Consider the following 12,632-nt stretch of genomic DNA (forward strand, 5'->3'; position numbering starts at 1 on the left):
GACGTGGGGGTGGAAGGTGTTGGTAAAGTGGATGAACTGTTCAACCTCCTCGTGGGAGCACGAGGCAGCGCCGATACAGTCATCGATGTAACGGAGGAAAAGGTGGGGCGTGTTGCCAGTGTAGCTGCAGAAGATGGACTGTTCCACATATCCTACAAAGAGGCAGGCATAGCTGGGGCCCATGTGGGTGCCCATGGCTACTCCTTTGGTTTGGAGGAAGTGGGAGGATTGGAAAGAGAAGTTGTTCAGAGTGAGTGAGGACCAGTTCAGTCAGTCGAAGGAGGGTGTCAGTGGAAGGGTACTGGTTGGTATGGTGGGAAAGGAAGAAGCGGAGGGCTTTGAGTCCTTTGTGATGGGGGTGACTGGTGTCTGGTTGCTCCTCACCCTTTCCCAATTTACCACTCAGATGAAAATGTTTTTCCTACTGAAGTAGATAACGTCACACTCATCCACATAATACATTATCTGCCATGCATTTGTCCACTCATTCAACTTGTCCAAATCACCCTTAAGCATCTTTGCAATCACCTCACAGTTCTCCCTCCCAGCTAGCTTTGTATTCAGGGCATTTAGTTTCCTTATCCAAATCATTAACATTTATTGTGAATATAGGTAATTCTTCTATAACATGATAGTTGCATTCTTGTTATAGAAAAATCGCGCTTTAGAAACAGAGTTTCAAGTGTTGGCAGTGTGTTCGCGTTACTGCCAACGCACACGTTATAAAAGGTCATACTTTAGAAACAATGTCAGAGACAAAAAAAAACTGCAGATGCTGGATTCCAATGTAGACAGGCAGGAGGCTGGAAGAACGCAGCAAGCCAGCCAGACAGCATCAGAAGAAGGAGAAGTCAATGTTCCTGGCCTAACCCTTCTTCAGGACGATGATCCCAATTCATCAGTCGCATTACAGTGAATTCATGTTAACGAAACGCATGTCATTGCAGAACGATTTGCAACTGGGGTCCAAGTTTTAAAAGTTGAAAATGTGTTGCTGGTTAAAGCACAGCAGGTTAGGCAGCATCCAAGGAACAGGAAATTCGACGTTTCGGGCATAAGCCCTTCATCTGATTCCTGATGAAGGGCTTATGCCCGAAACGTCGAATTTCCTGTTCCTTGGATGCTGCCTAACCTGCTGTGCTTTAACCAGCAACACATTTTCAACTGTGATCTCCAGCATCTGCAGACCTCATTTTTTACTCCAAGTTCTAAAACCTGCGGTGTCCCATAGTCACTGTCTGCCACTCAGAAAAATACCTGTTCTGTTCTTGCTCCTTGTTTCCTGTCTGCCAACCAGTGATCTACCCATGTCAGTACACCAATCCCATACTAACCCCTCATGTGGCACCTTAGCAAACTTTAACTTGCTTCCCTTTGGTGCAACTTTGTGGCTGTTTCTCCTGCAGCCTTCCCCGGGGTGGGACCTGTGACAGCGCCCTCTGTCGGCCGCGAGTGTTCCCCTGGTGGGGGAGCCGCAGACGTGTCTGACCGGCGCCTGCGCAGAGTCGGTGAGCCGGCTGAGGCGAGGGCGGGGGAGGGGAGGGGAAGGGAAGGGGAGGTGGGTTTGTGTCTTGTGTGGCCGCGGGAGGGGCGGTTTTGGTGGAGACGGCGAGCCGGAACCATGCTACGGTCCGCGGCGGTGTGGCAGCGGCTGGTGCCGCTGGGCGGAGCGGCGTCCGCGTTGGTGAGGAGTAGCGCCAGGAGGCGAGGTGAGCGGGGCTGGGGGTCTGGCGGGGCGCCCCTGTAGGCCGCGGCGTTGCTCTCTGCCCATTTGCATTGCTCTCATGCCGCTGGGCCAAGGTCGTGGGAACCTCCACAGGGTCAAACTTTCCGTTGCCGTGGCCTCCTCCCTCGCCAAGCACAATATTTGTCCCGTTGGTGCGGGCATGTGCTCCGTGCACCCTTCCCTTCACCTTGGTAGGCTACAATCTAGAAGTTGCAACCTGTGCCTTTCAGGGTGATCTGTTTGCTCTTTGCATTTGCCCACTTAACTATTACAAGCGGATCTGTCCACGAAAATACCTGTCCGCGGGCGCTACTCATTTCTGTGTCTCGAATTTTTTTTGCTTTCCTGTTAGTTTTTATGACCAGTTTCCATTGAAAGCTGCAGAGGTCTTAACTCTGGCATTCGGCATTTTCTTTACTGGTCCAAGGTCAGTGTCACCAAGAGGTAAATTAAACGGGGAAGTCGCATTCCGTGCAAAAAAAATCTTCAGGACGTGATGCAGAAGCAGAAACTAAAACAAAAACAAAGGTGCTCAACAGGTCACAGAGGCAGAACTAACATTATGTCCATAACCTTTCAACAAAGCTGGGAAGGAATACAATGTTTAAGTACGTAAACATGCTGGAAAGTGGGGGTTGGGAGGCTGGAACAAAAATTAAGTTCTTTGAACGTGTTGAATAGGGCAGTGCTTTTGATTCAGGCTACTTGGACTTCAGCAAGGCTTTTGATAAAGTCTTGCATGGGACACTGTTAGCAAAGCTAAGAATCCATGGCATGCAAGGAAATTTGGAAACTGGATCTGCAGTTGGTTGAATGGCAGGAAGTATAAGGTGATGATTGAGGGTTGTTTCTCCAACTGGAAATCTGTGTCCGTTGGGGCCCCACCAGAGGTCTGTGTTAGGGCCTTTGCTGTTTATGTTTTATATAAATGATTAAACTTTGGTACGCACCACCCCCTACTGTAACATCATCTTTAGATTTAGGGTTAATCAGTAAGTTTACAAACTTTATGAAAATTGGTGGGGTGATAACTGGATATATATAACAATAGGCTGGTCAGATGTGTTGATCAATGGCAAATGGAATTTAATCTGGCTAAATGCAAGGTGTACAATCAAGGCAAGGGAATACATGAGTGAGGACCTTGAAGTGCCAAGGATCAATTGGAATAAGCTGTGTATGGTCAGTGATCCCTTAAGGTAGTGTGACATGTAGATAAAATGGTTAGCAAGACTTATGGGATACTTGTCTTTAATAGAGAGTTTAAGAGCAGGAAGATTATGCTGGAACTGTATAAAACATTGATCAGGTAATGGCTAGAGTATTGTGTATAGTTCTAGAATCCACATTATAAGAGGGATGTGCAGAGGAGACTTAACTGAAACTCTCCGGCCTAGGCAACACCTTGTTATAAAGAGATTGGACAGAATATTGTTTCCCTTAGAGCAGAAGAGATTGTGAGGGGGGATAATTCAGATCTATAAGTTATGTGGGGTATAGCTAGGATAAACAGGAAGAAACGTTCCCCTTGATGGAGAAATCAATGAATGGGGCATAAATTTAAGGTGAGGAGCAGGAGGATTTAAAGGGGATGTGAGAAATCTTTTGTTCACCCAGAGGCTGGTTGGAATCTGGAACTCGCTGCCTGTAAGAGTGGTAGAGACAGAAACCTTCAACAGTTGCAAAGTGTTTAGATGTGCACTTAACGATACCAATGCATACAACGCTGTAGATCTAGTATTGGAAAATGGGATTAGAAATGTTCGGTACCTGTTTTTGACTGGCACAGATGTGATGGGATGAAAAGCCTTTTTCTGTATTGTAGATCTCTGATGGGATGAAATGATAGAGGTGATGAGCAAGTTGAAAGAGAGTTAGTGGAACAAGTAGATACACATACAGGGAGTCGAAAGATCTTAAATGACAAAGATGAACCATTATCATCCCATTACTTTTGGATAATTGATTAGGGTAGTGGTTATGGTTTGAAAATCTTGAATTTAATGTTAAGACCAAAGTGATTAGGATGTCTAATTGAAAGACGGGGCTGTCTTTCTTGAGATGCCTGTTGAGCTTCATGAAAACAGTGTAGGAGAGTGAGGATGGAGAGAGACAGAATCAAGAAGGCAAGCAACCAGGCACTCAGGATCACGCTGGTGTGCTGCAAAGCAATTTAGTTTGTCACCACTAGTGGAGACTAAACACTGGTCAATGTATACAGTATACTAGATTGCAAATGAATTTCTGTTACCAAGGTGTTTGGCTTCATGGTCATTGGGAAGGATGGTGATGTAAGTTTAGTTGCGTGCCATAGAAACAATTGATTGTGTTAAGAGCGTGCCAAATTATCTGAGATGGATTATTCAATTTGGAATATTGAACAGAGTGGTGGGGCAGAGTAAAAGATACATTTGCTGGTGACGTGCTACTGGAACTTCAGGAAATTTGAATGATGATCTACTGAAGATGCTCGAGGGTGAAGACAGGGGGAATATATCATGGTCAAGGAGGGAGGGAGGGAAAAAGGTGAAACAGACATGAGATGGAGACAATCAAGAGCCCTTTCAAACACAGTGGTAGGCACCCTTGGTGGCTGTTCTTGATTAGTTTGTACATTTCTAAATGCTCATTATTTTTATCTTAAATTATCAATTCTAAGAATTTTCTCACAATTACATAAGAGCGTGAGAAGCAGGAGTAGATCCATATTGCACTATGAACTTGCTCCACTATGAAATAATCTAATTTTGGATCTCAGTTGCTCTTTGATGCTTATTCTCCATAACCACTGAATTGTATTTAGTTCAAACATCAGTGTATTTGGTGCAACCAAATTAGGTACAGATTTCCAAAAGATTTACGATCCTGAGAAAAGAAATTCCTCCTGATCTGATCTCCACGTTAAGTGGGCAACATTGTTCTGAAACTGTCCCTTTATTCTCCATTCCTGTATGGGGAGGCGGGAAGAATTTTCTCAGTATCTACTGTGTCAAGAATTTTATGTTTTAATTCTTCAAAACTCCAAACAGTATAGGCCTTACCTGCTTAAAATTTCCGCCCTTGTTTTGTGAATAACAGTATTACATTTGCTGTTTTCCAACCTGCAGGGACCATTCTAGAATCTTTTCTTTTTTGGATTATAGCCAATGCATACACTATTTCTGCAGCCACTTATTTTAAGATCCTGAGATTCAGACTATTAGAGCTGCAAATGTGTTGCTGGAAAAGCGCAGCAGGTCAGGCAGCATCCAAGGAGCAGGAGAATCGACGTTTTGGGCATGAGCCCTTCTTCAGGAATGAGGAGAGTGTGCCAAGCAGGCTAAGATAAAAGGTAGGGAGGAGGGACTTGGGGAGGGGCGTTGGAAATGCAATAGGTGGAAGGAGGTTAAGGTGAGGGTGATAGGCCGGAGTGAGGGTGGGGGCGGAGAGGTCAGGAAGAAGATTGCAGGTTAGGAAGGTGGTGCTGAGTTCGAGGGTTGGGACTGAGACAAGGTGGGGAGAGGGGAAATGAGGAAACTGGAGCAATCTGAGTTCATCCCTTGTGGTCGGAGGGTTCCTAGGTGGAAGATGAGGCGCTCTTCCTCCAGCTGTCGTGTTGCTATGGTCTGGCGATGGAGGAGTCCAAGGACCTGTATGTCCTTGGTGGAGTGGGAGGGGGAGTTGAAGTGTTGAGCCACGGGGTGGTTGGGTTGGTTGGTCCGGGTGTCCCAGAGGTGTTCTCTGAAACGTTCCGCAAGTAGGCGGCCTGACTCCCCAATATAGAGGAGGCCACATTGGGTGCAGCGGATGCAGTAAATGATGTGTGTGGTGGTGCAGGTGAATTTGTGGTGGATATGGAAGGATCCCTTGGGGCCTTGGAGAGAAGTAAGGGGGGAGGTGTGAGTGCAAGTTTTGCATTTCTTGCGGCTCTCAGACTATTAGACCCAGGGGACACTTGTGAACCCTCAACTTCATATGTTTGTCTGATACTTTATTCTCCAATGACGATGGTTGTTTTATGTGCCTCCTAAATAATGTTAGTGTACAGTTACTCAGTTTATCTTTTTCTCCAAATTTAAGCAGTCTCTAAGGTACTCCCTTTGAAATACAAATTTATGCATTCAAGCTGCAGTCTTGTACTTGAGTACGTAATCTGTGCTTGCACCATTGCAACAGTGTTACACTGTGTATCGTGTCCTTTTGATAAGGTCTGAGGAGATTTGCTCTCGGGTGGGGGTAAAGAATTCGATGGCACTATTTGAAGTAGTGCAATATTTCTTAATTGCTGTTTTAACTGCTGTTTATCACTCATAAGTATCAGGTACCAACAATCTGATAATTTATTTTATTGTCTCTTTTGGGACTTTCTGTGCACAGCATGGGTGAGGGCACTTGTCGTATAGTGGTAATATTCCTACCTCTGAGCCAGTTAGACCTGGGTTCATCCTACCTGCTCCAGATATCTGAACAAGTTAATTAGAAAATACTTTGTACAGTTTGGATACTGCAATTCCTACAGCTACAACAGCTACGGTTTAAAAGTGTATTGTTTTCGATAAAAGACTTTAGATTCTCCTGAGATTTTAAAAGTTGCTCAGTAAGTGCAAGTTTTTTTGTGAGCAGCTATATTGACTATGCTCTGATCATTTAGTATGGTTTCCAAATTTACTAGTTAAAAATTATGGCCAGGGCCCACTATTTCGTCAGTTATTGTCAACAGATAATCACATTGTGCCTAAGCCGAGTGATATAACCTCATTCGTTTTATTTCTTTTCCCCAAAAATTCCTTTTCGCAATATGAACAGTTATTCTTTACTTACTATTATATATCACCCCACTTAGGCCATCCTTGTAGGCCTGCTCTCCATTGTCCCCCTGCTCCCTCGGTTACTCCACTAGCTTTGCAACTGCTACACCAAAGTTTCACAACAATTTTCAAACCTTGAAATATGTTCGTAGTGGGAAAACATTTGGGAAGTGCTTCCTTAATCCTTAACATTTTGTCTGATTTTATTCTTGAGTGATCCTACTCTCTGTAACTGTTCCTTTATATTTTTACAAGAATATGTATTACTATTCTTTTCAATATTATGTACTCTCTATTTTTAAGTTTCAATATTATGTACTCTCTATTTGTCCTTCTGATCTTCCTGTTACACTTCCGCATCATTCATTTTGCAGAGAAGGTGACTAGAGTCAGAGTCCTACAGCACACAGACAGGCTCTTAGGTCCAAACTGGTCCATGCTGACCAAAATGTCCGTCCACACTAACCCTATTTCCCTACACTTGACCTTCTAAACCTTTCCTATCCATGTAATTAACAAAATTTAAAAGGCATTTGGACAATGTACCCGCCTCAACCACTTTCACTAGCAGCTCATTCCATCTGTACACCACCCTCTGTGTAAAAAAAGTTGCTCTTCTAATTCTTTATTCTTTCCCTCTAATCTTAAATTGATGCCTTCTACTCATCGATTCCCCAGCCCTGGGGAAACAACTGAGTGCGTTTATCCTATCCATGCATCTCATGATCTTATGCACTTCCATAAGACCCCCTCAATCTCCTATGCTCTAAAGAAAAATGTCCTAGCTTGTCCAACCTCTCCCTATAACTCAGACTCTTGGGTCTAGGTGACATTCTTGTAAATTTCTTCTGCACTCTTTCTAGTTTAATAACATCCTTCCTATAACAAGGTGACTAAAACTGAACACTGCATTCCCAAGTGCAATCTCACCAATGTCCTTTACAGCTGCAACAAAACTTCCCAACTTCTATGCTCAGTGCCCAGACTGATGAAGGCCAGTGTGTCAAAAGCCTTTGTCACTGCCCTGTCTACCTATACCCCTACTTTCAGAAAACCATGCACCTGAACTCGAAAATCCCTCTGCTCGCTACACTTCATAAGGCCCTACCATTCACCGCGAAACTGCTACCTTGATTTGACGTTCCAAACTGTAAGACCTCGCACTTATATTAAACTCCGTTTGCTATTTCTTGGCCCATTTGATTGACATCCTGCTGCAATTTTTGATAACCTTCCTCACTCTCTCTGATACCACCTATTTTAGTGTCGTCTGAAAACTTACTAATCATGCCTTGTGCATTCTCATCCAAATCATTGAAATGATAATAAACAGCAATGGGCCCAGCATTGACCCCATGAGGCACATACCTCCAGTCCGACGAGCATCCTTCCTACTATCAAGCCAATTATGTATCCAGTTTGCCAGCTCCCCCTCGATTCCATGCCACCTAACCTTCCAGAGCAACTTACCATGTGGAACCTAATCAAAAGCCTTACTGAAATCCATATAGACTACGTCTACTGCCTTGCCCTCATCAACCTTCCTGATTACTTCATCAAAGAATTCTAACAATCCTGTGAGGCATGATCTCCCATGCACAAAGCCATGCTGACTGCTCCTAATAAAACCCTGTTTTTCCAAATACATGTATACCTTATCCCTCAGAATCTTCTCAAATAATTTAACTACCACAGATGTTAAGCTAGTTGTCATATTGCAGCATTTGTAATCCAGAAGCTCCTGCTCATGCTCAATAGCTAGTGATATCTAAATTCCATGAGTAAAATCTGGAATTTAAAGTTAGTCTCAACCACAGTGACCATGTTGGAAATCTCTGTGTGGTTCATTAATGTCTGTTAGGGAAGGAAATCCGCCATCCTTAGCAGGTCTGGTCTACGTATGACTCCAAATTCACAGCATTACGATAGACTTTTAATTGTCCTCTGAAATGGGCTAGACGGCCAAACCGTTCAAGGGTAACTAGAGATGGGCAACAACTGCTGGCCAGCAACTCCCATATTCCATGAAATACCTTTTAGAAGGTATTCTGTGTATTAAAGTGTTACGTTATAATAACTGATTTGTGCTGTGTCCATCTTTTCATTTGAAAATTTTCAGTGGCTAGATCTATTGGCCTATCTATAAACTTTTGTGCACTCTTAGTATAACTTCTATGTCTTCATATTGTAGAACTTTGATTTTTTTTAGGTCCAACATAGTTGTTTTTGCACCTAACCAATCATGTCCAGTACAAAATGAAAATCTACCCAAAATCTGTCAATGTATTGCAGAAATTATGAAATACAAAATTGTCAGATATAAGTGTACTTTAGTACTTTTTAACAACATTCTTGAAACATCATTTTGTAAATACCTATCAAGCTATGTATTGCCCTTGATTCAGAGCTATTCTTGCTGGAGAAATCAAAGCATTTTGAAAAAAAGAACTTCCATGTAATGGATAGTGTCTTGAGCAGATAAATCAGTAAATTGTTCATTATTTTGTATTCATTAGCATGCTGGAAACAATTCACCAGTGTTGTATCTCACAAATTTAAATCTGAGAAATTAAATTTAATAATTCTAATTAATTAATTAAAAGAACAGTGTTAGCTGGAGGAGCTGGGGTTGTTGGCCTGAGAGCAAAGGAGGTTTTTTGGGACGTTTGACAGAGGTGTAACAAGTTAAGGCAAGTTCAGATAAAATGGGGGCTTGGTCTTAGCTGATCGTACAATGACTGAAAAACGTATGTTTAAGATTTTGGACAAAAATGTAGGGGGCATGTGAAGAACAACTTGTTACACGGTGAGTGATAATGACCTGGAACTCTCACTATAATGGTGATGAAAGCAAAATGATCAGTAATTTCAAAGGAATTCAGTGCATACTTGCAAGAAATGATTTGCAAGACTATAAGAATAGAATAGGGAAATGAATCTGACTGGATTGCTTTACGGGCTGGCATGGCCTCCAAATGACTGGCTCAATAAGTCTATACTGGCTGTTGTAACTCTTATTTCCACGTCGTTTCAATCTCTGATATAAGAGTGCGAAACACTTGGGAATGATTGCATACTGTTTACTAAAAACTGTAGTTGAAGGTGGCAGATTTAAGCTTTTCATTCCTGGGATCATTCTCATTAACCTCCTCTGAACACAGTCCAGGGCCAGTGCTTCCTTCCTGAGAAGATGGAGTCCAAACCTGCGCACAATACTCCAAATGTGGTCTTATCAGAGCCTTATAGAGAAGTACATCCCTGCTTTTATATTCAAATCCTCTTAGGCAAATGCAATGATAGCATTTATTTTTTCTAACTACTGACCCAACCTGCAAGTATAGCTTGAGAGAATCCTGGACTAGAACTCACAAGTCTCTTTGCTCTTCAGACTTGTGAATTTTCTTCCCATTTAGAAAATAGTCCATGCTGCTATTCTTCCTACCTAAGTGCTTAACCTCACACTTTCCCACGTTGTACTTCATCTGCCAGTTCTTTGCCCACTCTCCTAACCTATCCAAATTCTTTTGCAGCCTCTCTGCCTCCTCAATGCTACCTGTTCCTCTACCTATCTTTGTACCGTGTGCAAACTTAGTCGGAATGCTATCAGTTCCTTTTTCTGGATTGTTAAATATATAAAGTGAAAAATTGTTGTCCCAACACTGAGCTTTGTGGAACACCACTTGTCACTGGCTACCATCCTGAGATGGATCATTTTGTCCCCACTTTCTGCCCTCTGTCAGATGGCCAAGCTTCTATCCATGCTGGCATCTTGCCTCCATCACCATGGGCCATTATCTTAACTCTGTAGAATCCTGTGTTACAGGCTCTCTTGAAGTCCAGATAGATAACATCCATTGGCTCCCTTTGGTTTAACCTGCTTGTTACCTCCTCAAAGAATTCTAACAGATTTGTCAGGCATGACCTCCCCTTGATGAAAACATGCTGACTTTGCCCTATATTACTATATACTTCCAAGTATTCAGAAATCTCATCCTTCACAATGGATTCCAGGATAATACCCATGACTGAGGGTAGGCTAATTGGTCTGAAATTTTCATCTTTTGCCTTACTCCCTTTTTAAACAGGGGTGTCATGTTAGTGATTTTCCAGTCCTCTGGTACCCATCCTGATTGTAGCAATTGTTGAAAGATCGCCACTAACTCTGCTAACTCCTTCAGCTCTCTCCGTTAGTACACTGGGATGTAATCCATCTGGTCCAGGTGATTTATCCACCTTCAATTTGATAAAATTCTAATCTTATTACTCTTAGCCAGCCTTTGATAATTCTCTGACTCTTTTGCAATAATTTTGTCTTTCAGGCACTTTGCTACAACGATGGAAGCTTCCCTTAGATCTTCAAATGAACAGACAAATGGCTAGTGGCATTGAACCTCGTGGCTCTGGCACTATTTATTTTGTGCTTTTTGGCTTGACAAGTTTAGGAGCTGGCACATATGTAAGTAACACACGCCTCAATAAAAAGAATGAGCTTTTCACTTCCTCTGTCGATAACCTGCTTTTCGTTCCACTCAGTTTTCTCTCTCTTTAAATGCATTACATTTTTTTGTTTAGATAATTAAGGTGGCTGGATAAGAGATTATAAAAGACTATGTGGATTACATAAATCATTTAAATTTTCCTTACTGTTTCCTCTTGATATCATTACCTTCTAGATCACTTCTTGATTATAAGTTTTATTGTAGTAGCACGTTCTCTCATTTCTTATCATTATGGGATTTTCAGTTAACTTCATTGATCTAAAGTTCATAAATCAGGTTTATGTATAGGAGTAGAATTTATCCTGTATTTTTAAAAACAGTGCAAGTGCAGAAGGCATTCCCTGTAAATGCAGTAGACCCTCTAATCTATCTTGCAATTTGCAAGATATGGCTGACAGTGGCAATAATTTATTCTAATAGCTTCGAGAGAAGTGTGCAGCTTTGGGATACAATGAGCTTGGAGACAGTGGAGGGGAGATCACAAGATGAAATGAAGTTAATGACTGCTGTAGACACAGTAGCCTGACATTCCATGGTGGGGTCATGATCCAGGGAAAAGGAGGTGGTATATCAGCCTCTGCAGTATAGGAAAGATGTTGTTAAACTTGAAAGGGATCAGAAAAGATGTACAAGGATGTTGCCAGAGTTGTGGATTTGAGCTATAGGGAGAATCTGAATAGGATGGGGCTTCTTTTCCTTGGAATGTCGGAGGCTGAGGGGTGACCTTATAGAGGTTTATGAAGTGAATGTGGATGTGCTGGATGTAGGTTTGCCCACTGAGCTGGAAGGTTCATTTTCAGACGTTTCAACACCATACTAGTTAACATCTTCATTGAGCCTCCGGACGAAGCACTGCTGATGATTCCTGCTTTCTATTTGTATGTTTGGGTTTCTTTGGATTGGTGATGTGATTTCCTGTTCTTTTTCTCAGGAGGTGGTAAAGGGGGTCCAAATCAATATGTTTGTTGATAGAGTTCCGGTTGGAATGCCATGCTTTTAGGAATTCTCATGCTTTCCTCTGTTTGGCTTGTCCTAGGATGGATGTGTTGTCCCAGTCGAAGTGGTGTCCTTCCTTTCCTGTATGTAAGGATAGTAGTGACAGAGAGTCATGTGGTTTTGTGGCTAGTTGATGTTCATGTATTCTGATGGCTAGTTTTCTCTGTTTGTCCAATGTAGTGTCTGTTAGAGTTCTTGCACGGTATTTTGTAAATCACATTAGTTTTGCTTGTCTGTATAGGGTCTTTCAAGTTCATTAGCTGCTGTTTAGTGTGTTGATGGTTTTGAGGGCTACCATGATGTTCGAGATATGTTTGATGTAGGGGAGAGTGGCTCGGGTTTCTGGACGTGTTTTGTCTGCTTGTTTGGGTTTGTTGCTGAGAAATCAGCAGACTGTGCACATTGGGTACCCATTCTTTTTAAACACACTGTATAGGTGATTTTCCTCTGTGTAGTTCCTCTGTGCTGCTAAGTGTGGTGACTCGTTGAAATAATGTTCTGATGCAGCTTTGTTTGTGGATGTTAGGGTGATTGCTTCTGTATTTGGTCCGTATGTGTTGTTTTCCTGTAGACACTGGTTTGAAGTTCTCCATTGGCTGTTCGTTGTACTGTGACATCTAGGAA

General features: G+C 42.4%; 1 protein-coding gene across 1 annotated transcript in view; it reads left to right on the forward strand.

Moving 5' to 3' along the window:
- Positions 1-1,558: 1,558 nt before the first annotated feature.
- The window catches only part of aifm1 (apoptosis inducing factor mitochondrion associated 1), a 50,511-nt gene continuing 39,437 nt past the window's right edge, over positions 1,559-12,632 (forward strand). The window contains exons 1-2 of the mRNA XM_060832211.1: positions 1,559-1,709; positions 10,833-10,969. Of these exons, the coding sequence (XP_060688194.1) occupies positions 1,622-1,709; positions 10,833-10,969 (225 nt within the window). The 5' untranslated portion in view covers positions 1,559-1,621. The remainder of the gene's footprint in view (positions 1,710-10,832; positions 10,970-12,632) is intronic.

This window comes from Hemiscyllium ocellatum, chromosome 11 (assembly GCF_020745735.1).
Source record: "Hemiscyllium ocellatum isolate sHemOce1 chromosome 11, sHemOce1.pat.X.cur, whole genome shotgun sequence".
NCBI classification, from domain to species: Eukaryota; Metazoa; Chordata; class Chondrichthyes; order Orectolobiformes; family Hemiscylliidae; genus Hemiscyllium; species Hemiscyllium ocellatum.